At 37.1% G+C, this 27,917-nt stretch overlaps 1 protein-coding gene and 1 long non-coding RNA gene across 2 annotated transcripts; one reads left to right on the top strand and one right to left on the bottom strand.

The window, feature by feature from the left end:
- The first annotated feature begins 1,999 nt into the window (after positions 1 to 1,999).
- LOC103711971 lies at positions 2,000 to 10,807 on the top strand. The gene is made up of 3 exons (XR_604868.4): positions 2,000 to 2,347; positions 4,957 to 5,015; positions 10,349 to 10,807. It is a non-coding gene; the product is annotated as an uncharacterized LOC103711971 (long non-coding RNA).
- Positions 10,669 to 27,917, bottom strand: LOC103711973 (structural maintenance of chromosomes protein 4). The gene is made up of 28 exons (XM_008798319.4): positions 27,675 to 27,917; positions 27,188 to 27,277; positions 26,856 to 26,957; positions 26,609 to 26,785; positions 26,167 to 26,297; positions 23,865 to 23,943; positions 23,634 to 23,791; positions 23,482 to 23,557; positions 22,197 to 22,325; positions 21,962 to 22,106; positions 21,708 to 21,838; positions 21,211 to 21,363; positions 20,932 to 21,121; positions 19,821 to 19,954; positions 16,827 to 16,985; positions 16,001 to 16,306; positions 15,714 to 15,890; positions 15,387 to 15,470; positions 15,105 to 15,314; positions 14,913 to 15,002; positions 14,683 to 14,804; positions 14,444 to 14,599; positions 14,257 to 14,364; positions 14,087 to 14,147; positions 13,742 to 13,876; positions 11,403 to 11,490; positions 11,253 to 11,325; positions 10,669 to 11,091 (listed from the first exon to the last, which is right to left on the bottom strand). Exons 1-28 carry the CDS (start codon positions 27,822 to 27,824, stop codon positions 10,971 to 10,973), a joined length of 3,735 nt encoding a protein of 1,244 aa, XP_008796541.2. The 5' UTR covers positions 27,825 to 27,917; the 3' UTR covers positions 10,669 to 10,970.

Below are 27,917 nucleotides of genomic sequence, written 5' to 3'. Positions count from 1 at the left end.
TTGTTGTTGATGGGTGATGATAAATATTAGTCATGGTCCAAAACAAATAATTAACATGCTATATTTTTACAAGTTTCTTTTTTTTCATGATGCGAATTAAGGTACCTATGAGAACTAGGGTTATACTAATTTTTGGGTCTAAGCTGTCTTTTCCAAGACATAACTTGAGTTTTACATTCCCATTTACGTCACAAGAGTACTCATTTCAAAGCTAACTTCAGTCTTGAAAAGTTTTAATTATGAGTTTCAACTTGTTTGCTTATATAGGGATCAAAATTAGGCTTGAAGGTGATAAACAAGCTTATTCCTAAGTTTGAGTTGTTTCGGGAGAGACTTTACTTATATGTTTTTTTTATGTTTTATTAGGAGTTTTTAATGATACACTATTGGCTGAGAATGTCCTTCAGGTATCCTATTTGATCTAGGAGTTATCTTGATGGTTTTATAAATAAGAAAAGATATATCTATGAACTTAATAATTTTTTTCTTATTTACGAATAAAATTTCTTTTCATGGTAGATCTTATAAAAAAGGTTCTCCCCTCAATTTTTTCATTTTGCGTTGCTCCAATATTGTGATTTAAGCATAGAAAACAAGTCCTCCTAACAAGTTTTTATGAAGATAAGTCATCCTAACAAGTTGTGAAGTTGGTCAAGGAAGTAGCTAGGGATCTTAGACCAACAAGACTTTACAAAAAGCGGGACAACATCTTCTACATTTTTCGATGAGGAAATCATCCTACTGGTTATCTTGCAAACTTGGCTCATAGTCACCCAAGTGCTTCTTCGTGGCTTCTCAATTTTCCTGTGATATTATCTTGTTTGTAAATGCTGATGGTCAGGGTTGCACCTATTTAATAATAATATAAAGGGTATCCCTTGCTTCTTTCCAAAATTTTTTTGGTAAAGTTGTTAACCATGAACAAGTTGAGACTTGCTAATGGATTAGCATTTACTTTTCATGCCAAAGAAAACTATGGCAGACATTTTTTTGTCTCATATGGAGTGTAGAAAATTATACTTTCATGATTTGAGTGGAGTGTTTCTTGATATGTATATGTAAGGTTTTTTTGATGCAAGGCTCCCCTTTCTTATCCTTTTTTTTTTCCCCACCTATTTTGTCAAGGGGTTTCGGCGTGTCCTCTAGATAATTTACACTTATAATTGGGATCAAGGAGGTAGTCTATTGACCTGCCATTGGCATCATGTTAACGGTAGCCAGTGACATTTTTTAGTATGTTTTGGATAGAAAAGTTAACTAAAAACATTAGTTTTTATATATAAATTAATATATATATTAATTTATGATTTATAAATGTACAAATATATTAGAGATACGTTTTGTTTGAGATCTGAATCAGAATTGAAATCGAAATTAGAATTGAAATAAATTAAAATAAAAATTGGAATGGCCGTATCTTTCAATATGTTTGATTTATAACTAAAATCAAAATGAGATTTGAATACTTGAAAAAGGTGAGAATTGAGTTTTGAAATATTGGAACATTTTTATTCTCTTTTGAATGAGAGTAAAACTTCTTCTAACTAAATAACTCTAATTGAATCACTTGTTCACGTTCCCATTTCACAATCCAACTTTTTTTCATCCAAATATGCTTTAGATTTTTTTTTTTTCGGTGAAGGCATGGAGTTAGCCTAATCAATAGTTGGAAATTGAATAAATGTGGCTTGAAAACCTTGGCACTAAGTAAAATATTGTACAAATCCAAAGGGCTTCCATTCCAAATGCCATTGAAAGGATGGCATATTAGAGAAGAAAACTTTAACCCTCAAGCCGACGTCTCCATGTAACGAGCCTTGTCCGGACCAGACTACCAGTTCACCCATCCCAACCCATCTCAGCCACTCGTTTTCTGGTCGATTCCTATCGAACGGATGCAAATAGAGATCCTGTTCCGAGCCACTAAGCCCGTGTGATCCATGGATCCCGCGCCCAGAGTCCTCATGTTATTAATGAGCTATTTCCGGCCTCCCCAAATTACCTTTTTCTATCATCTCCTCACCGTCGTCTCTCCTCGGCCGCTCCCCCGCCCACCCCCCCCCCCGGCGCCGGCGCCCCGGCCCCGGGGGCACCCTCCTCTCTCTCTCTTCTCCTTCTTCTCTCTCTATCTCTGTGCCCCCATCTTGCCCTCTCCCTTCCTTTTGGGATCTCTTTTCTCGTTTAAACCCTATTGCCGATGTCTTCTTGAGGCCCCAATCTTGCTTCGCTGGGCTCGAGATCGCATCGTAGTGTTCGACTCAGAGGACGGTTTGATCTCCAGAAGCCGCAGATCTGTCTCGCTCCTCCGCGCGGCCCTTCCCGGATCGTCTGCTCCCTCTCGGCTTCGGTGAGTTTCCTATCGGTTCTTGAAGTTTTGGATGCAATTTATGGTTTGATTTCGTCGCGTCAAAAAGAGGCATATATTAACTTGGTTTATTAATCTAGAAGGAAAAGCCAGCCGTACGTGGTTTTCTTTTATCCTGTCGAGTGTCGTTTCAAATCTGGAAGGATTAGGGCTATAAAAGTAGAAAACAAGAACTGATTTTGGATTGTTCTTTCCAGATGTCCGCAAAAACCCTAGAAAACTATCGATTATCGTGAAAATTTTTCTTGTTTACCCTATCGAATATTGTTTTAGATCTGTTCGTGGCATCCCATGTTTACTATTAGTTCCTTCTTATTAGCATGGAATTTGCATGATCGGAATGCTGTTTTTCATGAACAGTTATAATGATTAATAAAATCGGTTATTTATTTGTTTTTTTTGTTTTTTTCCCACCGTTATCTGCAATCAAGATTTGATTATTCCCCATTTGATTTTGTTATTTGCATAAGAAGGACTGTTGGGGTTTTATCATATAGTAATAGAAGCATAATAGAAGTATCATGTAATGATTTGGTGCTGGATTTATAAATCTGTCTTGCCTTTAGTTTCCAGCGAAGGCCAAGTTTTACATAATGGAAATGTATTCAAATTCCTCAGTGCCATCGCCGTTGTATTCAAGTTCCTTCCCACCACTATTCCTAGGTTGAGATCTTGATTATACCACTAACCAGTGACAACAGCATAAATAAGCATGAGTGGCATGTTAATTAGAAGCTTGATGGGGTCAATTGAGGTAAGATTTGAGTGAAAATGCTACAAATTTAAATTGAGGTCCTATCGGGGAATGTCAAGGATATGGGGTTATTAATTTACAAGTATGTAAAGGGGGAGTCTCTATATGCGAATAACATATAAAAGAAGCATTTTTATGCAAAAGCCTCAAATAAAAAAAAAATGTTATTCTAAAAGCCATATTATTTGTAATGTAAAGAACTGCATGACAGGTTTAAGGTGTTTTGAGAACAAAAATTGGGGCAAACTGATTATACCTAAAATAATCCTAAAATTCAAAACCGTCTTTCCGAAGAGTATAGACTGGAGCATAGAATGCAACACAGACTGCATATTCAACCATTAGATTGGAACTTATAATATGTAATAATTGTGAGTTGTCCTTTAATTGTTTCAGTCATTGGCTTCAATTTATATTACTGACATGCTTCCAAGGATAGATCAGTACTTAAGGTTTCCCATGATATGCGATTGTACCATATCATTAGTTAAGTTGTTTCCTTCTTTTTAATTAGATTTGTCTACCTATTTTTGACTTTATCTCTTCAAGCGATGTTATTTGATTTGTTTAACATTTTCAATTTCAGTTGACTTGTCATCATTTTTGAGTCATGGGATGAAAGGTTTTGTAATAGCCTAAGATCTCACCCAAAAAAGCTAGCCGAAAGGTGTTATTTGAATTTTTTGGCCTTGCATTGTTACCTCAGATCTACCTAGTGCATACTGACGTAAGGACCTATGCAGGCGTTCATTAGTCCCATGTCTAATATGCATTGGGCAGATCTTAGTTACTTATACAGGACTAAAAAATCCATATAACACTTTTTGGCTAGCTTTTTTGGGTGAGGTCTTAGGTTGCTACTAATAACATCGAAGCAAACTTGACCCATGGCCCGTGCGGACTAGGGGATGCTGTTGCATGAGCCTAGTTGGGGCTAAAAACTAGCTGGTCATAGTATTTCTGATTGGATTTAGCTCTTAGCCTTGCGAGGACACTAAAGCTTACATGGGGAGATTAAGTAAGAGCCCATATTGGCATGTGTTTAGTCCCACATATTTTGTGCATTGGAGAGATCTTGGATATATATGCAAGGCCAAGAAAACTAAATAATACATTCTAGATAGCCTTTTTAAATGAGGTTCCGGGTTATTACAGGATCACTTTCTTCCCCTTTTTGCAAATTTGGGTTTTCTTTACTAGTTAAGTGATGCAAATGCCTAAAAAGTATGAAAAGGTTGAGTTTGCTTCTCTGAACATCAGAAACCAATAGTACCTGGAGTTTAGAATTTGTAGTGGGTGCAGTCCATTTTCAAATTGGACCCATAAATCTATCCTTAAACTAAATATTTGCTCAGCTTAAATATGCACTTTCTACGAAATCGTACCTAATAGGTAAAGTGTTTTTTTTCACCATATGATATCTGTAATGGTCAGAAATATCCATACAGTGTGTGGTCCCCAAGAGGGGTAAATTGAAGGAAGATAGAAGGGTAGTCGCATTTGGGTATCTGGATATAAAGGTCTCGTTGTCCCCAAAAAAAATCTTTGATGACTAAATTTTAAGCTGCAACTTATATTTTGCATGCTAATTGGTAGTACTTTATTTTGACAATGGTCTAACCTTTTCTTACTTTTGAGTATGTGCAACATATCATTGAATTAGTAACAGAGCTTTACTGTTTCTCATGGTGTGTATGGCATGTTTCCTTATTATTATTCTTTTTATAGTTTCTGGTCTTAGTTTTATGTGGAATTACAATTTCTGTTAAATCAATGGTTGTCCATCTTATATATTTTCTTATTATGTTTAATATTTGCTAAACTAAAATTTTTATAGGTCATTTTATCTGTCGCTCTTGGATAGGCCAGCGATGAGTTTGTAATTGTTTCCTTGAGGTATGAAGTTATATTCCAAGAACTTTTCTCTTGGATTTTTTCCTCATGGTTGGTGATGCTATTATTAGTGGTGTGCAACAATACCAGCCAAACCATAAAACCGTTCCGAACCGGTTATTTCGGTTCGGTTTGGATTTTTTTTTTTGGTAAATGCGGCAATTTATATAGCTCTAACTTGAGTACATCCTGCCAATTTGTTTTTTCCATATTCAATTCGATTTTAGTTTGGATTTTTGGAAGCAGAAAAATCAATTCTGTTTAGGTTTAAGTTAGAAAAAAACCAACTTAAACCGAACCGATGTGCATATATACTGTTACTTAAAACGGGCGAACCAACCCAATGCATTGATCACACCCAAACCCATAACCCTTAAACCAAACCCAAATGTAAACTCGTCTATATTACGCTTCGGTGAAAAAATCTGAAAGGATTCTCCCTTTAAAAGAAGAAGCTTTCAATTAAATAGCCGTTGTGGGACTAAAAGGAACCTATAAGTTATCCAAACACATATGAGTCATTCGATCAAATATAAACGGCCTCCATCCCCCAAGCCCTAATATATATTTGAAGCGATGGATTCCCCTAAATCCTAGTCGTCCTCTTGCCTCCCTCCCCCCTCCAACTCTCCTTGCTGCATGGCCTCCTTCCCTTCGAAAATTGCTGCCTCTCTTGCGGCTCCCTGCGAGCCCCCAGCCATCCAACGTCAAGCCTCTCTTGCTTCTCCAGCACTCTCCTCATTGCTCGGCTTCCTTCCCTCAAGAAACTGCCGCCACTCTCATGGCTCCCCCCGAGCCCCCAACCATCCAAGGCTCCTAACCCAAACCAATGATCCCTCTTCTGACCCCCCTCTTTGATCCCCCTTGTCGGCCTTCTCTCATGGTTGCCGCCACCGTCACCTCATCTTTCCCCCTCTGGCATGGATTGGGCGCTTTCTGCTCCTTCACCAGGAGTTTTGAGGCCAATGTGAGGAGATAACTCTTATTCTCTCCCCAACTTCACCATTCATAGCAATGGCGAACCTCACAATGGAAATCATTTCCGGTTTGGTTACCCAACTTCTTCCTAATCCTCTCTTCCCCTAAAATTGTCTTCCAGGATGCAATGAAAAGGAAGTAATCTCTACCCAGATTGCTGGATTCGTGTGTGCGGATCAGGCGAGATGATATACTTCTATATGGTTCGTATTCACCGAGCATCCAATCTACCATCTCGTTCTTTTTTTTTTTTAATTTTTATCCGAATTCAATCTCTAAAACGAAGGCCCTATGGAGGGATCGCTTTAGAATGATGCGATCTTATCCAAGTTTGCCTTCAAATAGGAAAAAAAAGTGATTATTGGATCGGCGAATTTTGAACTATGTTTAAAGTTTGATCTTTGATCTGTCTGTTATCAGATTTTGTTTTCACACTGAGAAATTGGGTAAAGACCACTCATCTCCCTCCTTACTCTCTTTCTCTCTTCATCGTCTTTTCCTCTTCTAACTCGATAAACCGAACTGAATCCAAACCAAAATTTTCGGTTCAGTTTGAACCGGTTTTCCTATTAGTTTGGTTTCAGTTTTAGTTTAAGGAAACCAATTTAAGTTGGTTTGGTTTCAAACATATATTTAAACTGACCAGACCTGAATCGTACACACCCTTAGCTATTATGCTGCCCTCTTTCTCCTGCTACCGATATGCTCTCGGCAACCAATGGGTTTAGACTGCAATCAAGAAGTAAATTATAAAAGGATGTGCTAAGGCTTGTTGAACTACTTCATAGTTTACATTCATGATTCAAGATTCAAGTCTGACAATTATTTGAATATGATATGGTGTGTCGGTTTCTAACTTTCTGTTATAAACTTGCATGGTACACATTTTAAATTGACATTATGCTGCTTATGCTAACATCTTTTGAGTGTCTTATATCTTTATCAAACAAAGCTGCAATAAAAAATGATGGGCATAACAAACTAAAGCTTTATAAATGTATTTTGGGCATATATGAGCTGAAACATTGTATATTTTGGGCAAAAATAAGCTGGAAGTTTGTTTGCGTATTTTGGGCCTGAAGCGAAAATTCACACCGAAAGAACATTGGCACTCTTTTTAATAGATGCTAGGATTATTATTTGATCGAGTCCACATCAGCAATTCATGATTCATATCCTGAAATCCAAGGGAAAACCCTTCAGTCATCTAACAGCAATTTAAGGAACTCCTGGATGCTGGTTTTACCCAGCCATCAAAAGCACCCTATGGAGCCCCCTTTTTTTCCTGGAAGAAGATTGATAGGGCCTCCATCAATGTATCAACTATCAGGCACTTAACAAGGTGACCATCAAAAACAAGTATCCCATCCCTCTAGCGGCAAGCCTCTTTGGTTGGCTTGGTGAGGCCCGATTCTTTATTAAGCTTGACTTGTAGTCGAGATACTATCAACTAAGGATCGCGGAAGGGGTCGAGGCCAAGATAACTTGTGTCATTATGTATAGCTCTTTTGTGATCCTGGTTATGCCATTCCATTTGGGTTGATGAATGCTCTAGCCACATTTTGCACCCTCATGAATAAGCTCTTCCAGCCCTACCTTACAAACAAGCAGCAGTTAAATTTTCGATGCACAAGGTTCATCTGTATGCATAAAACAGTGTAGAACAATTTAGCTTCAGCTAAGGGACACAGCATACAGCACCAAAACCTCCAACAATCGTATTTACACTTACCTTAAGTTAATGAAACCAGTACTAGAAAGTAGTAAGTGACAGAATGGGTACTTCATGTTGGGAAGAAGAATGACCAATATTCTTTGTTTTTTATGTTAGGAAGGAGGAGGAGGAGAAACAAGTTGAACATGTGCACATGCATGTGGCCATTGGACAAGAAAATCACAAGTTCGTCTAGGTTCTACTAGTTGATAAAATAATTAATACAAAACTACTTGCATCTATACTTCCAATATAGGACTAAAAACAATGAACTAGTTAGTAATATTACTGGCATGGGGGTTTTATAAATAATGTTCTGCCTAAGCATATCTTAAGCTGTATCAAAAGGAAAGAGCAGGTGGGGCCTTTTCCGTGCCGATGCTGGCATTTGTTTTGGTAGAAGATTATATCTGAAAAGTTTATTCTAACGGCAAATTACTTTGAATATTAGAAAATACATGCTATTCTCTGGTTAGCTTTGACTAAAGTTATCCATATCTCAACTCTAATTGAAGAGAATCTTTAGAGGAATGCTAAATTAACAAAGGGGTCTTGCGGAAAATTCTTAGTAAACAGTATCAGGGCCTCAGGAAATCATTGTGAGGGGTGACGTCCATGTTGTTAGGTGGCAGGTCCTTTGGGCAAAGCCTTCTTGCGGCCTCACTCTTTTAAAAGGGATGTATATAAGTGTTGTTGCTTGAGCAATTCTTCTCCGGGTTCCATATTGATCACGTTTCTCCCTCGACGTCATGCACGTCTGGTGGTAACTTGTGTGATCTAAAGAGGCACTTCGCGTTATGTTCCTGTCAATATTTTTATTCTCTGCTCCTTTTTGTACTTTCATTTGTTGTTTACGCGGGAAGGTCGTTTGCGGGTGAATAAACAGCCTTGGTATATCTTCCTTCCCCGCCTACCACCCTTCATCTTTGTTGGCTTAGTTGTGCTATTTCCACGGGCCCTTAGGCCAGGAGCTATTCTGAACATGACTTAGATCTTGATGGGTTGGCCGCCTCTCTCTCCTCCCCTTCTCATAATCATTCTATCGGGAATCAGGCTTGTGGAGAATCAAATCGTCAAGACCCGCTTTCAGAAATCCAGGTTATGCAATATATTCTACTATGGTTCAATTTTGAGTGGAGTGCCTTAACCGGTTTCATTTATTGCAACTGAGATATATTCATTGTCTAGGTGAATCTGGTTGGGCTTTGCCAAAGTCTTTCACTTGAAAAAAAATAAATAAAAAAACAATATTCTCTAAGGTATTCATTTAAAATAAGGATTTTTTTTTAATCTTTTCTTGGAGCAAGGTATACGGAAAGATGCGTATGTTTCAGCCTTGGTTTAGTGACTTTCAAACAAAATGAATTCTATGTTACCCTGTTACTCGCAAATTGGAACCATATTGTGCGTGTTGAAACAGCATATTCACGTCTCTACATCTTTCACTTTGATATTTCTCTTCAGTTATTCCTGCTTAATTACAGGCAGGCCATTTTAAGCAGTCTCGCATTTGGAATAAATGTGTTCCTCAATTATAATTAATTTTCAATGCATTAGCACCTCTCTGGTTCTTAATGGTTTTGATTTTGTCTCATATTTGGAATAAATGCATTCTTCAATGAGAATTAATTTCCAACGCATTAGCACCCCTCTGGTTCTAATGCATTAGCACCACTCTGGTTCTTAATGGTTTTGATTTTTAGTCTCGAACATTTGGAATAAATGCATTCCTCAATGATGATTAATTTCCAATGCATTAGCACCCCTCTGGTTCTTAGTGGTTTTGATTTTTAGTTCCTTGATGGTGGGTGATTCATTTGGCATTACTTGCTCGAAGATAGGAGGATTGAGGTTTAGAGTTCCTCCATTTGGCATGACTACTAAAAGACAGGCAGGCATATGTGGGATATTTTCAGTTTTTGGAAGTGAAAATTAACTTATTGTCTCCGTACCCGTGCCTTCCGCCAAACACTGATGCTCCTATATCTTGTATGGTAAAAATTGAGGCCCGACTTTATGGCAGTCGGAGGATCTCGCCTGGCGAATTTTTATAGCTTCCTATAATCATCGGTTTGTTTCACATTCATCAAGCTGGCAGCTGCAGTCCTTTGCATGCTATTGCTGTCTAGAGCATATGTATACACCTGGCATTTGCCTTGGTTCCGGTGTGGGCTCAAAAAGCCAAATGAGTTTTCTAATCAATTGGCTTTGCTTTGACAGAAAACAGAACTCTAATTTTATTGATGCGTATATGATTGGATATTAAAACATAGTTTTAGCTGTAGAAAAGTTTTCAACGAAATGGTAGCGCTCGAGTAGATTAACGGGTAACATCTCTGTACGAAGCTAAACTCGATTCACCATTTTCCTCATGACCAACCGAATTATTTAAAGGTCTGGAGTTGCATTGCTGCATTTGTGGTAGGTTGTGAAGAAAAGAGAGGGCACGGCGCGGAAGCCGTCTCTGCCGAATGGCTGGCCTGTCCAATATTCTTTGTGCTGAAACACAACCGTCCCTGAGACAGAAAAATGATCCTTTCACCTATACTCCTCGTATCCTGATAAATTTAAGATTTGTTTCTATGTCATTTAGTACAACCATTACGGGCTTTACCGGCTTGATAAGCTCTCATTCATGCAACAGAGATTTCTCCCTGCCACTTGTTACAAGGAGATTAGTGTGGCTTCCAGAAATTGATGCATCGTGAAGGCTGAATTGAGTTGACAAGCCAGCATGACATGGCCCAAAGGAACGTCGTTTCATCTGCACTAAACGGGCAACCTCGAAACATTTCCAGGGATAATGGACAGTGCCGACTCTTAACATCCAGGCGACTGGAGCAACAGATGGTGGTTCAGGTAGAGAGCAGAGCATCGCAGAGGGTTGCAGACAACTCATGATGAAAGAGTCTGCTTGACGACCCACCACATTATTTTTGAGCAAGGTCCTTTTTCTCCTGACCACCACTACAGGAATCCGGAGCGAGAAATACTAGACGATTCTCATTTACCTGTACGCCAGCAGAAAGCATTGGGGATTAAAAGAAAACATGTAGTTCTCCGCGTCCACCCTAATGTCCATATCAATCTTGTGATCTAAATATTTTGGAGGATACCCTTTTCTGCCCACAATAGAATAGACTTAGTAAATGCGTGGCTTGCATGATAAAGCCCCATATTTTACAACTTGATTTCACAAAAGGATCAAAACATCGCTGTACGATTGTTATGCATTAGGCAAGCGTCGTCTCCTGTCTGAGGCGAACTTAAGCAGCCTTTCCACAATCCACAAAGCTCCCAGGGTTGATGGTTATACTCTTAGTGCAATTGTCAGTCTTATAAATGCCTACGAGTCGGTCAGCTAGTTCAAACATGTTATTTCTTAGACTGCATGCAAAACAAAAGAATTGGTACGCACAGTTGCATGTTAGCAAGGGACAAAATCTGTAACAAGAATATAAATCAACTATTGACAATAACAATAAAGATTAAACCAATGCATGAACATAAATCACCCAGGAAAAAAAAAAAAAAACAAACGAGCTTACCTAATGATAATAAATTGGGCATCTCTTGTTCGCTCCTTGACATAATGACCAACGATCGAAACATTTTTGAAATCTACGAGGCAGTGCTAAAAGCCAGCTCAAAAGAATAATGACAAGAAGCAAATAGAAGAATGAATTGAAAGCACATACCCAGTGCAGCATCTATCTCATCCATAACATACAGTGGAGTGGGCTTGTAATGATGGAGAGCAAATACAAGAGCTAACGAACTAAGCGTCTGCAAGTATCAGTTTTGGTCAAACAATGATAAATGGCTTTTCTATCTGGACTCTAGGCTATACCAGTATTTAGATAAAACAGAATGTACTGGCAATTAAGATTTTAGGAATATCTTAGCATTTAAAAGCCAATTTTTATTCCAACCCCCAAAATTCAGGAACTTTAATTAAAGGTGAGAAGTAAATTTTTATTCTTACGAAATTTGAATTTGTGTAATTTCATTTGACTCAGAAGGAGGGTGTTTCTTATTAGTATGTCAGATCTGACTTAAATGGATATAAAAAGAAATACATGAAGTTTAGACCTAACTTTGGATAGGCTTTTGATAGAGCGGATGTAAGTATAAGACAAGGATTTTGCGATCTTTCTTTGGTATTAAACTACAAGTAACTTTCTCCATGCGTTTGAATTTAATATTTGATTGGTGTTTTCAAGTCTTGTCACTTTCAACCTTATGCATTCATTTGAATTTCTAAACTATATTATTGTAAGCCCAGGCCAAATAGCACATTCTATGTTAAGCCAATACCGGCACCTTGCAGAGGACGACATGATACTAAGGGCTATGCAACAGATTTCCAAAAACCAGTTTTATCGGTCAAAGGGCATGGATGTTAAATGTGTCAAATGAATAAACTCCATTTATTTTGCTTGTTTATTTATTCTATTATTTGAAATTGAGGGGGGAGAGAGAAGGATTAATTTGGCAAAGCATTACTGATATAAAAGGAATACTCTATATGCTACTCTCTTTGTGAGCTGATTGCAATGAAGTTGTACAAAAATATTCAAGTGATCTTAAATTCTTAGATTAAATGTCACTTCCTCTGGATTGCAATCACATCCATGGAATAGTTCTTACCCACCCATCTAATAAGAAATCAAGAGAGTCACCCTCATCAGCCACTTAACATTATGAACAAAAATGTAAACAATTTGTAACTCAATGACTTGTCCTGCTTGATCCATGCTTTCTTTTAGTGTGTCCGCTGAGAAGAAAGATTTATTAAAATAGGCTCTTACTTCTTTACTCTTCAATTTTTTCCTACCATCATAACCTTAATCTGAGCATCAAGGTCTCATATATTGGCATCAAGATCTGTTACCCCATGAAATAATTTTGACACATTGGTTTATTTCTTATATATTTTGGGTGAAGCAGTTTGGAACTAGAAAAGAATTTTTAAAATAATAAGAAAAAAGAGAAATATTCATGATGAATGTCCAAGTAAAAAAAAGGTAAAATGTTATTTCAAACTTCTTGTAATGGTGTCTCTATTATAACTATAAAGTGTACTTTTTGTTGATAGATCAATACATTCAACAAGTAAAAAGTGTTGATTTGCATATGTCATTAAATAGAAAAGAAAAGAAAGTATTCGCCAATATAAACAACAGTTTCAACCCAACAGAATAATATTGATAAATTACAATTTTGGCATCTGTCTAAATTTCATAGGTTGATTCAAGATTCTTCAAGCTAAACAATTTATTTCAAACTAAATTTCATGTCATCCCAAGTGATTTTTCATAATTTTGCCATCTATTGATATCGCTGCTAGTATTCCTTTGATATTATCATCCACATTATTCCTCCTCTTTACAAGCATATACACAGGTCCTTCTCACTTCCCACCAATCAGATTCATGCAATTGAACTGGTCCTATGGCCTCACATAATGTTCTTTTGGGTCTCAACAGAGCAGAATTTTTACTTGCACACAATGTTTGATCCAGTTGGAGACATCCTCCACTATCTTCTTCTAATTCAAGGTAGTCAAAGAAAGTTTTGTTTGGCAAAACTCTTGTTCCTCAATTTTTTTACCTCTGCCGCTATAACCATTTAGGTGCAACTGCCTGTATACTCAATTTTGTTACAACTATTATACTCAAAAAATTTCATTGATATCACCTTTTTAAGCTATTTTCATCCTAATCTAGAAATCTCATCTACCAATGCTTCAATAATTGCAAATAACAAATTCTAAATGCCTTAAGTAGAGGTAAGGAAAAAAATTAAAACAGAGTGAAGGTCTATCCTGACTTTGACATTGTAATCAAGGCTTCAAGCAAAAGCATACGTATGATACAGCCAAATGTTATGCTCTACTTTTCAAATCTTATGCTAGTAAAAATGAGGTAAGTTACCAAGATTATGAAATGGCAGGTAAAAGGGCGGAACTTACCCAAGCAGGCCATAGTAAGCAATAAGAGTATTGTAGTATGATATGTCTGATGCTAGAACATACCTTCTCACCACCAGATAAATTAGCAATATTCTTCCAGCTTTTCTTGGGGGGCCTAACACTGAAAACAACACCTTCTGAGAAAGGATCCAAGGAATCAACAAGTTCCAGTTCCGCATCACCTCCAAGAGTGATCATCTGCAGTCCAAATTAAAAATTTTCCATATATATGGTTTATAAATACTACTCTCATATTATGAGAAAAAAAAATGAATATACATCTTGATAAACCATCTCAAGAAAAACCAATGTTACAAACAGTTCATACAAATGACAATGAAAACAAGGGAAAGATAAAATTTCCAGCCACGCACCCCAAAATTTAACTTAAGAAGTTATTTGCCATACCTGATACATTTCCTTCAACTTTAGGGATATTATATTGAATCCCAACATGAATTCGTCTAACCTGAAATGTCATTCAACCAGGCAGCAATCTGATTAATATTTTCAGGAGCACATTAACTGGTCAGTGCACATATGGATTCACTTGAAATAGAAAGTGAGGAAGCACTTGCCGTTTCTTTCTCAATCCATCATATTGCCTTTTCAGATCATCACGCTCCTGTGTTGCGGCATTCAGCTCTTCAACACGTTCATTATACAAGAGAGCCTTCTTCCGGTATCTGGTCAATCCAGAATACTTTTTTAAGCATTTTGAGCAACAATGTTATGAAAGAAGTCCAACTAATGAAATATTCATACTCTGAAACTGAATCCAGGTTCGGATTCATGTCTTTCAGCTGAGCTTCTAGTAATGCCACTATTTCCATTGCTCTTTTCATATCACAGGCATCGTTTAGTGACTCATCACTTATAGTTGCTTGAAGCTTTTCTGGGTCAATTGCATCTTTTTGAATTCTGCCACCACATATACTCATTCAAAAAGCTAAAATGAACAATTGACTTGAGAGTTTCAGGAATGCAAAGCAATCGCAACTTACTGGTCCATGTGTTTCACAAGATCCCTCTGAATATCATCAAGCTTTTTATTAAAGCCCTTCACCTTCATTTCCCAGTCCTTCATAAGCTTCTTCATATCTTGCAATTTGTAATCAACATCAACCTGTAATATTGGTAAATGTTACTGTGGGTAAATGGCGGCGAAAAAAGGTAAGACGTTTGTTATAACAACAGCAGCAGAAAAGGATTGGATAGGTTCATCCAACAAAACCTCAGCAGCTCGTAGCTCATCCATAGATTTCTTTAGTTTGTTGTATTCTGCCTTTGTTTCATCCAGTACATCCTTATGCTGGTCAAGGAGCTGCAGAAAGCATAAGATTAGCACAGTGCATTTGAGATGAAGCCATGCATTTAACAATTACTTTAGTCACTAACACCAGGTTAACAAAAGCTAGCTTAATACCTCTTGAGTTTTTTTATAGTTTTCTTGAACCAAAAATGCCTTCTGCTCTATCTCTTTAAAAACAGTCATCATTTTCTCCTTCTCCTCAATAAATTTTTCTTTTTCCTTCTTTGACTCTTCAATTCCTTTAGTCAATTTTTTTACCATCTTCTCTCCAGTAGCGATCTTAACTCTGTGGCGGTTGATTTCAGTACTGGTTTTATCGATATCCTGAAAGGAAGATTGCAGATATCAACAAGATATTTTCTGGCACCAAGACAATCCACTAAAACATATACTCACAGACTGGATCTTCATGACTTTTAACTTTTGATTTTTCAGCATTTCACCGCCAGCATTTTCAATTTTCTTCTGAAGTTCAGTGGCCTAGAATTACATAAAGAAGCAAACAAGTTATCAAAAGTTGCACAATCCCACCGGTACCAATAACTGTGTAACCATTACTATATGTCTGAAATTATCCAGAAAGCAGATAAATTACAAAGCTTGTGGAAGGAACATGCTTTTAGGACATATATGCTCTACCAAGACAGGAGTTATTCTCCATGTATCTGCAACTTGAAACTAGTAAGAATTCTTCAAAACCAACTCTTATATTTGACCACTTACTCTCTCTTTAAGATTACTAGAGCATTTAACAAGTCTCTCTAGTTCTGCTTGCTCAGCAGATATAATTCTATCCAGCTCCTTCAATCTGTTCACCTCATCTTTTTTCGGTTCTGTTGCAGACTTCAGTGAATCAAGCTGTTTTTCGATGTAGCTGTGTTGAACATTCAGACTGTCTATCTGCATGAGAGAGAATTAACACATCATGGCATCAAGTGCACAGTCATGAGGCACATGGAAACACAATATAGAAATTATCTGCTGCAAACAGAAGCACAACAAATACTTGCCTCCTTCTGACTCTTAGCTAATTCCATTTCTAAATGGGCTTCAGCTTTCTCAGAGGCCTGATAACGCCTTGTAGCTTCACCAATTCTTTGACGCAAGTCATTGAGTTGGTCAACAAGTTGTGCGAGCTCCTTGTCAGCATTTGCAACAGCTTCTCCTGAAACACTTTCCCTGATTGATGTACCCATCTTACCACCTCGGGGCTTGCCCCCACCACCACTCATTGTACCAGACTTCTCAAAAAGTGCACCTTCCAGTGTCACCACACGTCGAAATTCTCTCTCTCCACCATACGCAATTCTAGTAGCCTAACACAAGAAGGAAAAGGACTTCAATCAAAGATGAACAATTTTTTTTCAATCATTACTATCAGGAGATGATTTTTTGCATCATAGGCTGAGTCTCCAAGAAGGAAAAGGTAATAGCCGATGAAGTCTTGCAAGACCAACCATGAAACCCGTACAGACAAGTAGCAACAATGAGTCCATAAAAATTCCTAAAATAAAGCACCGGAAAAATCTAATCTCTCCTTTAATAAATGTCAGCTCAAGCTGCTCAACAGCGGCTAATATTTACTCGCACAGGACCTTCTGTGAACAGATAGTTTTCTTAGTGACAGCTCAGAATAAATTACACACTGCTGAAAAATTTTAGGCACAAGTATATGAATCATTCCTAGCAGCCAAAATAAAAGCATAACATTTGGTTAGCCAGGTGGTGACAGCATATCATCTCAGAAACACAAAGCAAGAAGATTGTCCCACCATGTATACCAATTTTCATGGAAACCAGAACTGTGGAAGTCATGAAAAGAGTAAAGAACCTTACTTGATCAAGGTCTTTTGCTACAACAGTGTTTCCCAATGCAGCAAAAAAGGCTAGCTTCAGCCTCTCATCCTTTACTGTAACCAGATCAAAAAGGCGAGGAACTCCCTCGGGGGTTTTGACTTTCTCCTTCAACTTGCGTAGATGATCTACCTGTTTTTCCTGCATTAGAATATAAACAATTTATACTTCAAGCATGACAGCTCAGCAACAACATAGGCAAGATGCCATAACTTGCGTAGTGTTTCCCAAAACAAGGCTGTATTTAACATTTAGGTGAAAAATTCAGTGAACTAAGATTTCTGTTGTTGCTGGACGGCAAGGATAAAGGAGACAAGTTGAAGGAGTTATGGCAAATAAATGTGCAAATAAGAGTTTAGATTTGATAAACATAAGGATTTTTTTAAGTCGATAATATAGTATAATCTAGATCTGACGTCAAGAGATTCAAAATAGCTTCTTTGCAGAAAGAGCGTACAACAAAGAAAAAATCATGATCTATATGAGTAGGAATTATGTTAGTCAAGGTTGTCAAAAGTAAAAGGAGCCCTTAATGTTGTATGCTCTTTCTAAAGGCGCTCATCTAAAGAAGCAAGGCACCAATTTAAAGAAAATTCAAGAAAATCATTAAAAATAAATACCATTTGTATCTAAAAACAACACTACCATCATAACGTTAATTGTTCAAATTTTAACATCCCAAATCATAATCATCTAGAAGATTAGACATCATTTTCCACATATTTCAAAACATCAATGAAAAAACCACTTCACCTGACATGTTTTTACAAAAGGCAGCAAAAGTTAACAATTGGACATCCTAAACTATCTATGAAGTTCAAACAACATCAAATTCCCACTTTTTAGAACGTATTTCTACACAAAACATAACAACAAAAGTAAATATCTACCATCCTAGAGTAGCTTCAACATTCAAGCCTTCAAGCATTGTCATATTAATCACAACTAGAAGTCTCGTCGCTTCCATCTCCACTAGATCTATAATCATCATTATACTTGTCTATCTCTTGTCAGAATTAGCCTCCTCCATTAACCCTCATTTGATATCAAGTTCGCTGGACAAAATAACTTTAACACCACTCTCAGGAAAAAAAGGCATAAAAGAGAGTTAGGGTGGGTAATGGATCAGGTCTGGTATGGTTCAGGTTAGGTTGACATATAGGCACCAGGGGAAACTAGTCAACCCAATCTGACCAGTTTATTAATCAGGTCAAAAATCCAAACAAAACCCCACCTTTTTATTAAGCAAGTAACTTGACTCGACATGCACAATAAACAGGTCTAATTAAGTCAGCTCTATGATAACATGTTAAAAGGGTCTTAAATGGGTTGGGCTGTAACCATGTCAATTGACCTAATTATTAACAGGTCAAAACAAGTTAGACAAGTTAAATAGTTCAGACTCCGGACCTAAAATCAACCCATTTAGTAAATGGTCTAAGACAAGTCGACCCATTTACAACTAAAATATATTTATGTCAAACCCAAACATTCTTATCTCAAGTCCGTTGTCAATCGAGTTGGCATATGAAGTCACAAAATTGCCTCCCTTAAGAATAGGCTTGCAACCTAATGCTTCTCACCTTGGCCTAGGTGCTTAACTAAACAATGCATTGCTAAATCCACCATGCTTAAGGATTTTTGAGGTGCTCCAGAGCTGCCTCGCCTCACTCAAGTGCCTTAGACAACACCAATGTCAGTGTTTATGGGAAGGGGAAAAAAGATAGATTTCCAGATCTTTACAATGGATATGGTACAGACAAATCAATCATAAAAGGCTTTAAAGTTGGTCATTGATGGAGAGATCAATGCAACTAAACCCAAAATTCATCCTTGGGTCTCAATGCAACTAAGCCCAAAATTCACCCTTGGGATCTTGAAATGTTGTTCACCTTCAATATGGAATCCACGTAATAAAAGCACTTTGCTGAAATTAATTATGATTATTAGCACTGGAGAGTGTGAGAGAGCAAGCAAACAAGGAGGGAGGGAGGAGGATTGACTATATTTAATTCTTTATGTACCTAGTCACCTATAAAACCCCTCATCACTTTTCCTATTATGATGACAAAAACATAAAGCAATCTCTCAAGCACTTATGCCACCCCGCTTAATAAATACAATATTCAGTGAATAATTGGAAGTAGGGGGCACCTAAAGATTAAAAGAATAATCAAGAAATATGCAAAATCAAACCTTTAGTGACCTTCAGTGACAATTTGATGCTCATAGACAATTTAAGAGGGAAAAGGCAAAAATACGTAAAGCAACCTAACAACACGGTGAAGTTAAAGCATAGTATCTTCTCTAGAAAAGACAAAGTAGATCACTCTCCTTCTATTCCTGTGGAGAAAAAAGAAAATACATAACTAAGTATTCCAAATAAATCAATAGCTCATAAGATCACATCCATCCATCAGATATTCCTCTTGCTACTTCATCATTTTTTTTATTAACATTTTTTAGTTATGTATTTTTTTTAGTTTAGTTGTGTTGTATCTTCTTATCCTTTTCTCCTGTATTCTGTTTTACATTCTGTTTTTACTTTTTCTTGGGTTATTTCTTAATTTATTTTGTTTGTATTCATTATTATATATACTTATCTTTCAGTAGACATGCCTTTGTCATTGCCCTTTTGCTAGTAAACATGAAAAAGAATACTACTACTACTCTTTGAAGGTCAGAGAAAGGTGATCAGAGATAAAAAGATTCTGAACCATTGTTTAACTCTAATGTATGGTAATTGTATGCCCAACCAATACTAGAAAAATACTTTAAACTTCCAGCATTTATATTGACCTACACAGTTCGCGCAAGCACATGGTGGTCGGCAAGATAAAATACAAGGTATATAAATTTTTTTATCATAGGCAAACTATTTATGTAGCTATCTAACCTATGCAACATGGCGGAGAGTTGCAGAAAGGACATGCAGAAAAATTTTAGGAAGTAAAACGTAAACCAGCTAGCAAGTACCAGGATCATGAAAGTTGCGATGCCCAGATTTTTCCTTCGAAGCAACTCCACACATGCTTGTGCTGCAAGTGTTGTCTCGACCACAATGAAATCAAGTCCAGGACATGCTGTTGATATGGCAACATTATATTTTCCTGCAGCAAGTCGAATTTACTAATATAAGTATCCACAAACCAGAGCATACCCTCCCCTCGCAGTTTGGGGTAATGGAGCAGGGTTGTTAAAAAACAAAGAGATTGAATGATAGAGATAATGATGGAGAAATAAATAACACATAGATATGGAATTTTAAGTGTCCAGCAGAAAGGGATACAAATTCCACATATCGACATGAAAGAATGATTCCAGGTCTTTCCTTTCGCACAGTCTTACAAGTGAATGATGACCAGAAAGGTGTCAAACCCCCCACACGCCCAGGGTAATGGATAAGATTTCTGTTTAAATTCTTTTCAGTCTACCAGAGCATGAAAGTTACTGGAATACACTGGCATGCATTATCTTTAAGCAAAGCTCAACCTATTATTTGCCCCCCAACCTATGACTTTGAAGCATCAGTAGCAGTTATGCCATCAAATATTGGTCCAAGTAAAACAATTCCAAAGATATTCTTTCACAGCATAATTCAGTCTGAGACATGTGACTACTTTTGATCATGAAAGCTTGCATCTACAACTTGCACTCTGCTATTATGTTAGGCATATCACTAATTCTAGGCCCCAAAAACATCATCTTGCCAACAAATTATAAATCAGACCTAGCAGCATCTCATAACACTATGGTGTAATTAACTAAATTAAAGAAACAGTGAGCACATTTCTGAATAGCATATTTTCTTATAAAAATAGAAAATACAGTTTCAGCATGCATATGCACTAAGCATTTGCAAATAAGGCTACGAAATTATGATAATGCCTTAATATGCAACGTGATAAAAACCTGAAATACAAGAAATTTACCACTCTTCTACCAAAAATAGCATCTGAACAAATGTACAGTACAAACCAAGAAACCAATACTTACAATAAGCTTTGAGCCATCAAGATAAGATTTTATATATATAAAAATTTGAAGGCAATCTTAAGTAAATCAAATATATGTGAACAAAACTCACCATCAATTGCACCAAGATGCCCTAATCGACCATAAATTCCTTCTATTTCCTTTGACTCTTTAGCATGCAATATTGCTTTTAGAACAGACCCCTGACTCCTTTCTGATTCCAGAATAGACATAAATTCTGTAACTTTCTGCCTGGCTGCTTGTTCAAGAGGAATAAGTAATTCTTGCTTCTTTATGCATTCCTGTGGAGCGTCCCATTTTTATAAATTATACTATAAAATAACTACACAGCAGGGGAAAGGTAGGATGGAGTTATGATACAAATGGATACCTGTTCCAGTTTACGAGCCTCCGATGCTTCAAGCCTGTTTTTCTCTATCATAGTTTGGACCTCAGCATTATGTGTCTTCTTTTGTTTGATTTTGCCCACTATATCGTCCATTTGTCGCTGAGCATCCTCAAATGCTGCCTGAGCAGCATCATGCTGAAGAAAGATGGAAATGATCAAACCAGCTCAAAGACAGTATCACAAGTGTACAAGTTCTAACTAGAGAGTTTCGCAGACTGCATGATACATGACTAAGCCATGCAGATAAGTAGAAGGAAAAGAAAGATTAAGAAAAGAGTCCTGCCATGTGAAACAAAAAATAAATATATACCATAAAAATTCCCAAGATTTTACTTAGTATGTATAACAAGATAGAAAGTGTCAAAATGCTTTAAAAAAATCAGATTAGTCAATATGATTACAATAACTGTATGCTCCTAGTCTTGGTTTTTATATAAATTCAATGTATACTCCATTAGTCAAAATAAAGGTACACCCACCTTTTGTTTCAAAAGCTTACTTTCAGCACAAGCAACATCAAGTTTTCCTTTGTGCCCAATCAGTTGGTTCTCCCAAGGTTCCAACTCCGCGCGAACCTCCATGAGCTCAGAGCGATGCCTCTCAGTTTCATCTGTCTCTCGAGAAAAGAAAATAAAGCAAAGAATACTCAATAGAACAGTAGTAACCAAGGAATTGATCAAAAAGATGGCTAAGATCAATAAAGAGATGATAGATGTTTTGAGAAAAGGTTCACCTTTAGATCTTTCTTTTATTTCTTCCAAGATTTTTTCTTCATCCAGCAGGAGGCGTTGCAGCTTTGGAATCTCTTGCTCAAGTTTTGGAATAAGATTTGAAGATTCCTCATTCTCCTTTAGAAGCTCATCAATTTTAGATGTGTCCTGTGATTCGAAGATTCCTCATTCTCCTTTAGAAGTGACTCAGGTGCATATCATTTCTTAGCTGGAATATATATGAAATATTTGAAATACCTTTTCAAGTTTGTTCTCTGTTTTTTTGATTTTTTGCTTTAGGTGCTTTAAATCTTCTCGATATTTCACATCTTGTCTCTCAAACTCCTTGAATTGTTCTTTGCAAGTCCTCATGTCAGTATCAAGCTCCTGAACATTTCATCAGCATAAGTACCAAGAAGAAAATGCAGTTAGTACCACATGCATATGGCAACATTAAGAACACATCATCAAAATGCATATTAAGGGATAACATAGATGATGTTTAAAGTGGAAAGATTTAAAAAGTAGCAACGCAAATTCTTTCAGGGGTTTGGAGTAATGACAGCGTACGAAAACTTGTGTTTAAAAATTAGGAAGCCAGGAAAAATTTGCATCAAGGTTTGCATTAAGGGGAGGAAAGAAAAAAGTTATCCCAGTGTACAGCAAATACTTGGACTAGATAAAACAATTGGTTAGTTTTAAAAGCTCATCTATACACATAGCCAAGCATGATAGATCACTAGGGGAAAAAACAATTACGCCAGTGCACATGAAAATCCCGTGGAAAATGAGATTTAGACTGGACAAATTTGATTGATTTGAAAAGCTGGTTATTTGCATAAGATTATTGTGCATCTGATAATAAATTAGATAGTGTCCCCAACCGTAATGGTATGTATAACACAGAAATTCGTTGCACATTTGTCGATGCTAATTAGTATTATCAACTTGCTCTATTGCACATTAGTTTCTATATTGCTGTCATACTAATTAAATATCATTGTTATTAACAATGCTATCGATGTGCATCCTCTGCCATGTCTACATGACTGAGTGGGAAAAGAAAAAAAGAAAAGAGAAACCTCTGCATATAACTAACTAATATCAAGTGACTCACTCATCTCTCACACTCATATAGGTTTTCTGGGGAAAATAAAAAGAAATACTCGTACTTTTCAAACGTGCAAACAGTGGCCATCATTTTGCATGACCTTATTTAAGCTAGAAGTTAAACATTGTAATAACCAAATGAAATCTTGCTGACAAGAGCATCCGAATGTAGACTAATTCCTGTTTAAAAAAGATTGCTGACCAAATTATCACTTTCTGAAATTATTAATGTGACATTACCTGCCACTGTAAGACATGCATTTTCATACTTAAAATATACAATAATAAAAATAATATATGGACAGAATTCAAGTTAGGTTGACAATAAGTATCATGGGACAAAGGAAAACTACTTGCTTGTCATGATTAGCCCTGAGCTCTGTGTCTAGTGAGGCTAATGGAGAGCATCAAATGTCTTCACAAGCAAATATACCTCTTGTCTTTTCATATATCTGTTGTACACAACCTCTAGTTCCTTCAAGGCTGTAGAATTTTGTTGAATCTTCTCCCTGGGATATGAAGCAACATTTTTAGCTAGCACATTTTCTATATTTGCAAAGTATCAAGAAGCAGTGACATGACGACCTTTCATTTGTGAGATTTTCTTGCAAGCTGGATACATTCTCTCGCAATGGAGCAATACGGGAGGTAGCATCATCATAGGCCAATTTAGTCGCCTTCTCTTGCCATTTCAGAAGGGTTAGTTCCTTCAGCATATAGGCTTCTGCTTCATTCTTGACACTCTACAGAACAGCATGTACATAAAATTAGTTCCTTTATTACGAACAGTGCAAGAAGACAAAGCATGTATTTCACCTCCAAGCTGTCCCTTTCTTTCTCAGCTAACTTCACCAACTGCACTGCTGCAGTACGTTTTTCATTGAGGACCTCAAGCCTACAAAGACCAAAATTTTGTATAGCAATGATGTGAAGAATCTTTGTAAGGATAAAAGCTATCAGCTCCGCAAATGACATGACTAGAATGATGTTTTCACATAACTGTGGTAAAATTTCATAAATAAAGTAAAAAATATGCAATAAGCAAACACTTTTACAGGAGAAAAAAAGGAAAGGATATATGGATAAAAGTGGAGGTGTAAGACAAAGATATACCATGATCCTAAGCCAGTACGAAGCCAAAACACAGAAACAGCCGGATCTAAGAAGTTCAGCTATCTGAACAACTCGAGCATATCTGCCGAAGAAGTATCGAGAAATGCTCTCGCAAATCCTTTTCTTTGACCTGGCATCTCCCTGAATCATATGGATTTTCTTTCCTTCCCTACCAGATGCCAAAATTGCATCTGGGATTGTCTTCCAAAACATACTCCACTTTTTGCAAATTGAGGAGTCAGAGATGTGCAAGAAGAATTATAAAAAAAAAAATTCTAAGTTCCGAGGGGCACCCATATTATGGAGGCCCTTTTCTGTTGTTAACACAAAAACAGGTATGAGATCTGAACTCAGATCTGATTTACAGAAGATAATTGCTTCACAAGCAGTGGAAATGAGGAGAAATTGGAAAAGAATAGAGAAGATTAAGAGTGGAGAAGGGAGAGGACTAGCGAGAGGATTAGAGGAAGAAGGTAGAAAGGTCTCCAGCCTGTTTATTTCTCCAAGTACAACATAGAAACTTCAATGACCCCCTAAAGCTAAAAGTAAATATTGAAAAAACACTGAAAATAACTCCTGACGCATCAACGCGCCTCCAAGAAAGGTTAAAGGAAAGGATGTAACCTATAAATTTTTAAAATGATCATTGGTGTACCCCGTAAAAATAGGAGCTCAACACTCTCACAACAAGTGGTTCACATTCATACAAATTTTTTGCACCCTGAAATGTCTCACTAACAAGCTCAATAACATAATGAGCATCATCTGTTGATGCCCACCAAACAACCACATATGGTAATATGCCATATGACATGTACGACTTATACTAACTAAATGCACGTTCCACCTCCTATAGGTATATCTTTCCAACACTTGAGACATTGCATGAAACGAAACTGGTTGGTTCTCAATTCTCAAATATGCTTGTTGCAGGTCTTATTATTAGCTCAGCTGGTTTCATGATTTCTCTCTGGCTTGTAAAATTGATTCCTTTAAAGAAAGGGTATTTCTATGCATCATCTATGTTCTTATAGATTAGAATTATAAAATTATAACACTTTCTCTTCTCCAATTATCGAGCATATTCACTGTTTCAGAATCTCACTAGTAATTTGATCAACCAGCCCAGCCTAAATAATAGCATAATCCTCCACACAACTGCCAGAATACCATATGTCCTAAGGCCTTGCCCCCTCTACATTATTTCAACAATTCCACTAGTTCAGCTATAATAACCTCCAAATGTTTATGTCAGTCTACTTGGTTCTTCTATGTATGTTTCACTCGAAAAAATTAATCATATTCTGATCTAATAATTTACAATATTATCTATTCCAATCATCCATGTCTGAACTGTGAAGCAAGAGCAATGTCGCCTCACTCCAGACTTTATATGATTTATACCCCTATTCTTCCAGTACCTCAATAACGTGGTTTATAGATGTATGTGTGTCCCTCCCTTGCGACTAGTCTACTGTATATATCACCATGAGTTGTCAATTTAAGCATACTTCTTGATTATTTGACTTCTCATGAGGAGACATGGTATCATCCAATGCAGTATATTATGTTGATATGTTCATTCCTCGATCTTTTGCAGTGAATGCAAAGAATATTCTAAAATCTAAATGAATTTATGTGGACATTGGAAATCACCGAATGCAAGAAAATGGAATATATAACACCTTGTCCATACGACATGCTATCATGCAGCAGCTTTGCTCTACAAGTTTTTTTTTTGAAATATATATATATTAGCACATGACTAGCATTCCCATAATTGTTAGTTTTAAAATAAGTTATGTGCAGAGCAATGCTAGCATGACTATACACTACTCCTCTTTGCCAATCAAGCAATTTAAGAATCCACTAAAGTAGTTATACCTTAGCATTAAATTTCTAGCTTGCATGCATATGTAAACCAAGAATATATCAAAAAGTTGAAGAATGAAGAGATGTGCAGTGCCAGATTTTTTCAAGGAAAGAAATTAAAATATCAACTTACTGTTTATAGGCTTCTTCAATCTTGTCTATATATTGATTTGTTCCAATGATATCCTCAAGATATTCTAAGAAGCCTTCATCATGGGGCCCTTGAGCCTTTGGTTTCATTAGTGAGATCTGCTCAACTTCACCCTGAGTAGCAATCATGCAAATGTCATTTGGTTAGGGGAAGAAAGAAAAAGTTACTTTCCTTTAGTAGAATCCAATTGCACCAACAGGGAATAAGATCATAAACCAATTTCTTTTTGGGCTTGATTTTGTACAATATAACCAGCATCCTTTACCCCAACTACTAGGGATTTTAAGTATGAGCCATTATTTTCCAATCATTTCTTTTAAAGCCTAAGCCTTCGCCAAATAAGATATTTTTGAGAACAACTCTTGCAAATTATGGGCCCAAGTACTCAAAATAATAATAATAATGATGGTAATAGATCACAGACCTGGAGGATCAAAAACCGATTGTTGTCCAAATCCACTCCTTTTGCTTTCAGCTTCTTGGTGACCTCAGTGAAATTACTTCCACGATCATTTATGTAGTACTTAGAAGAATTGTCCCGGAATGCAACTCTAGTAATGATAAAGTCGCTGCCCTCAACAGCCTTGTAGGTTTCATCATCCTGAATGATCAGAGCACCCAAAAATGAGAGTCTGGTATGATAATTAATCTCCAAACAGCAAAAGGCATACCAGATCAATAATTTCTTGAAAGTGAACAGAAACCCCAGCGCTTTCCAGGTTTTGGTGGTTGCTGGAATGATGTATCAGCTCGGATACTTTGTTCAGGCGCATCTTCAATCAAAACAACCAGCATTAGTATCGTTGAAAAAAATCATAAGTAACTGGTGACGAATTATATTGATCACCATTCAGTTTTTATCATTAATAGCTTTTCCTCTTTGATTGGTAAGTCGTGATAGACCTAGAAAACCTCAAGATTTCAAGACCAAAAAAGTACAGGCGAAGCATGATAGGATCTCTTCGCATTTGATGGGTCAGTTTATACCGGAATGGAAATTTACCTGCTTTGCCCGCTTCCCAAACACAAAGAGCATTGCATCGATGACATTGCTTTTTCCGCTCCCGTTAGGCCCTACAACCGCCGAAAAGCTCTGCCAAAATAGGATGTTGATTTAGAGGAGTAACAAGAAAATCAAAAATTCCCCCAAAAAAATCGATTCTAGGGTTTGCAGATGACGCCACTTCAATCCCCTCTATATAGACAAATACCCAAAAAATTATGAAATTAGTTCGACAGAAAGTCACGAAAATTAGGGAAAATGGCGCTGGCGAACAACGCCTAAACGGCATTCCGGGGCCTTTTGTTTGCAGATTCTGCTGGGTGTATTCGTACCCGTGTAGTATGATATGCCCGTTCTTAGCAAAAAAAAAAAAAAAAAAAAAAAAAAAAAACAACAACAACGCCTAAACGGCATCTGATCCTTAACAATCTCAAGAAAGAATAATTTATAGTAAAATAAGGAGTAGGTCAGGGGAGACTGGAAAGACCTTGTGGAAGGGGCCAATCCGCTGCTCGCCGGCGTAGGATTTGAAGTTCCGCAGCACCATTTTCTTGATGAAGAGCCGCGGCTTCCTCGACGACGGCGCCGGCGACCCAATTCTTGGATCCATGCCTGGATCTCTCGACTCCGTCTCCATGGCGGCTTCCGTGAGCTCTATGGTAGGAGGGTTCTTGGGGTTTAGAGGGGGAAAACGAAAAGAAGGGTTTCGAATTTTTTGGGCGGTTTGGGA

The sequence above is a fragment of the Phoenix dactylifera genome, unplaced genomic scaffold, assembly GCF_009389715.1.
Source record: "Phoenix dactylifera cultivar Barhee BC4 unplaced genomic scaffold, palm_55x_up_171113_PBpolish2nd_filt_p 000046F, whole genome shotgun sequence".
In the NCBI taxonomy this organism is placed as follows: domain Eukaryota; kingdom Viridiplantae; phylum Streptophyta; class Magnoliopsida; order Arecales; family Arecaceae; genus Phoenix; species Phoenix dactylifera.
The sequence above is the reverse complement of the archived record's forward strand: the minus strand, read 5'-3'. Positions and strand labels throughout refer to the sequence as shown.

What these genes read in the sequence shown, in the direction of transcription:
- LOC103711973 (XM_008798319.4), bottom strand. Translation starts at nt 27,824, where the DNA reads ATGGAGACGGAGTCGAGAGATCCAGGCATGGATCCAAGAATTGGGTCG. An exon ending in GGATTGGCCCCTTCCACAAG is followed by an intron (nt 27,278 to 27,674) that starts GTCTTTCCAGTC and finishes CTATTTTGGCAG; the next exon opens with AGCTTTTCGGCGGTTGTAGG. An exon ending in TAGCAAAAGACCTTGATCAA is followed by an intron (nt 16,307 to 16,826) that starts GTAAGGTTCTTT and finishes TTCTTGTGTTAG; the next exon opens with GCTACTAGAATTGCGTATGG.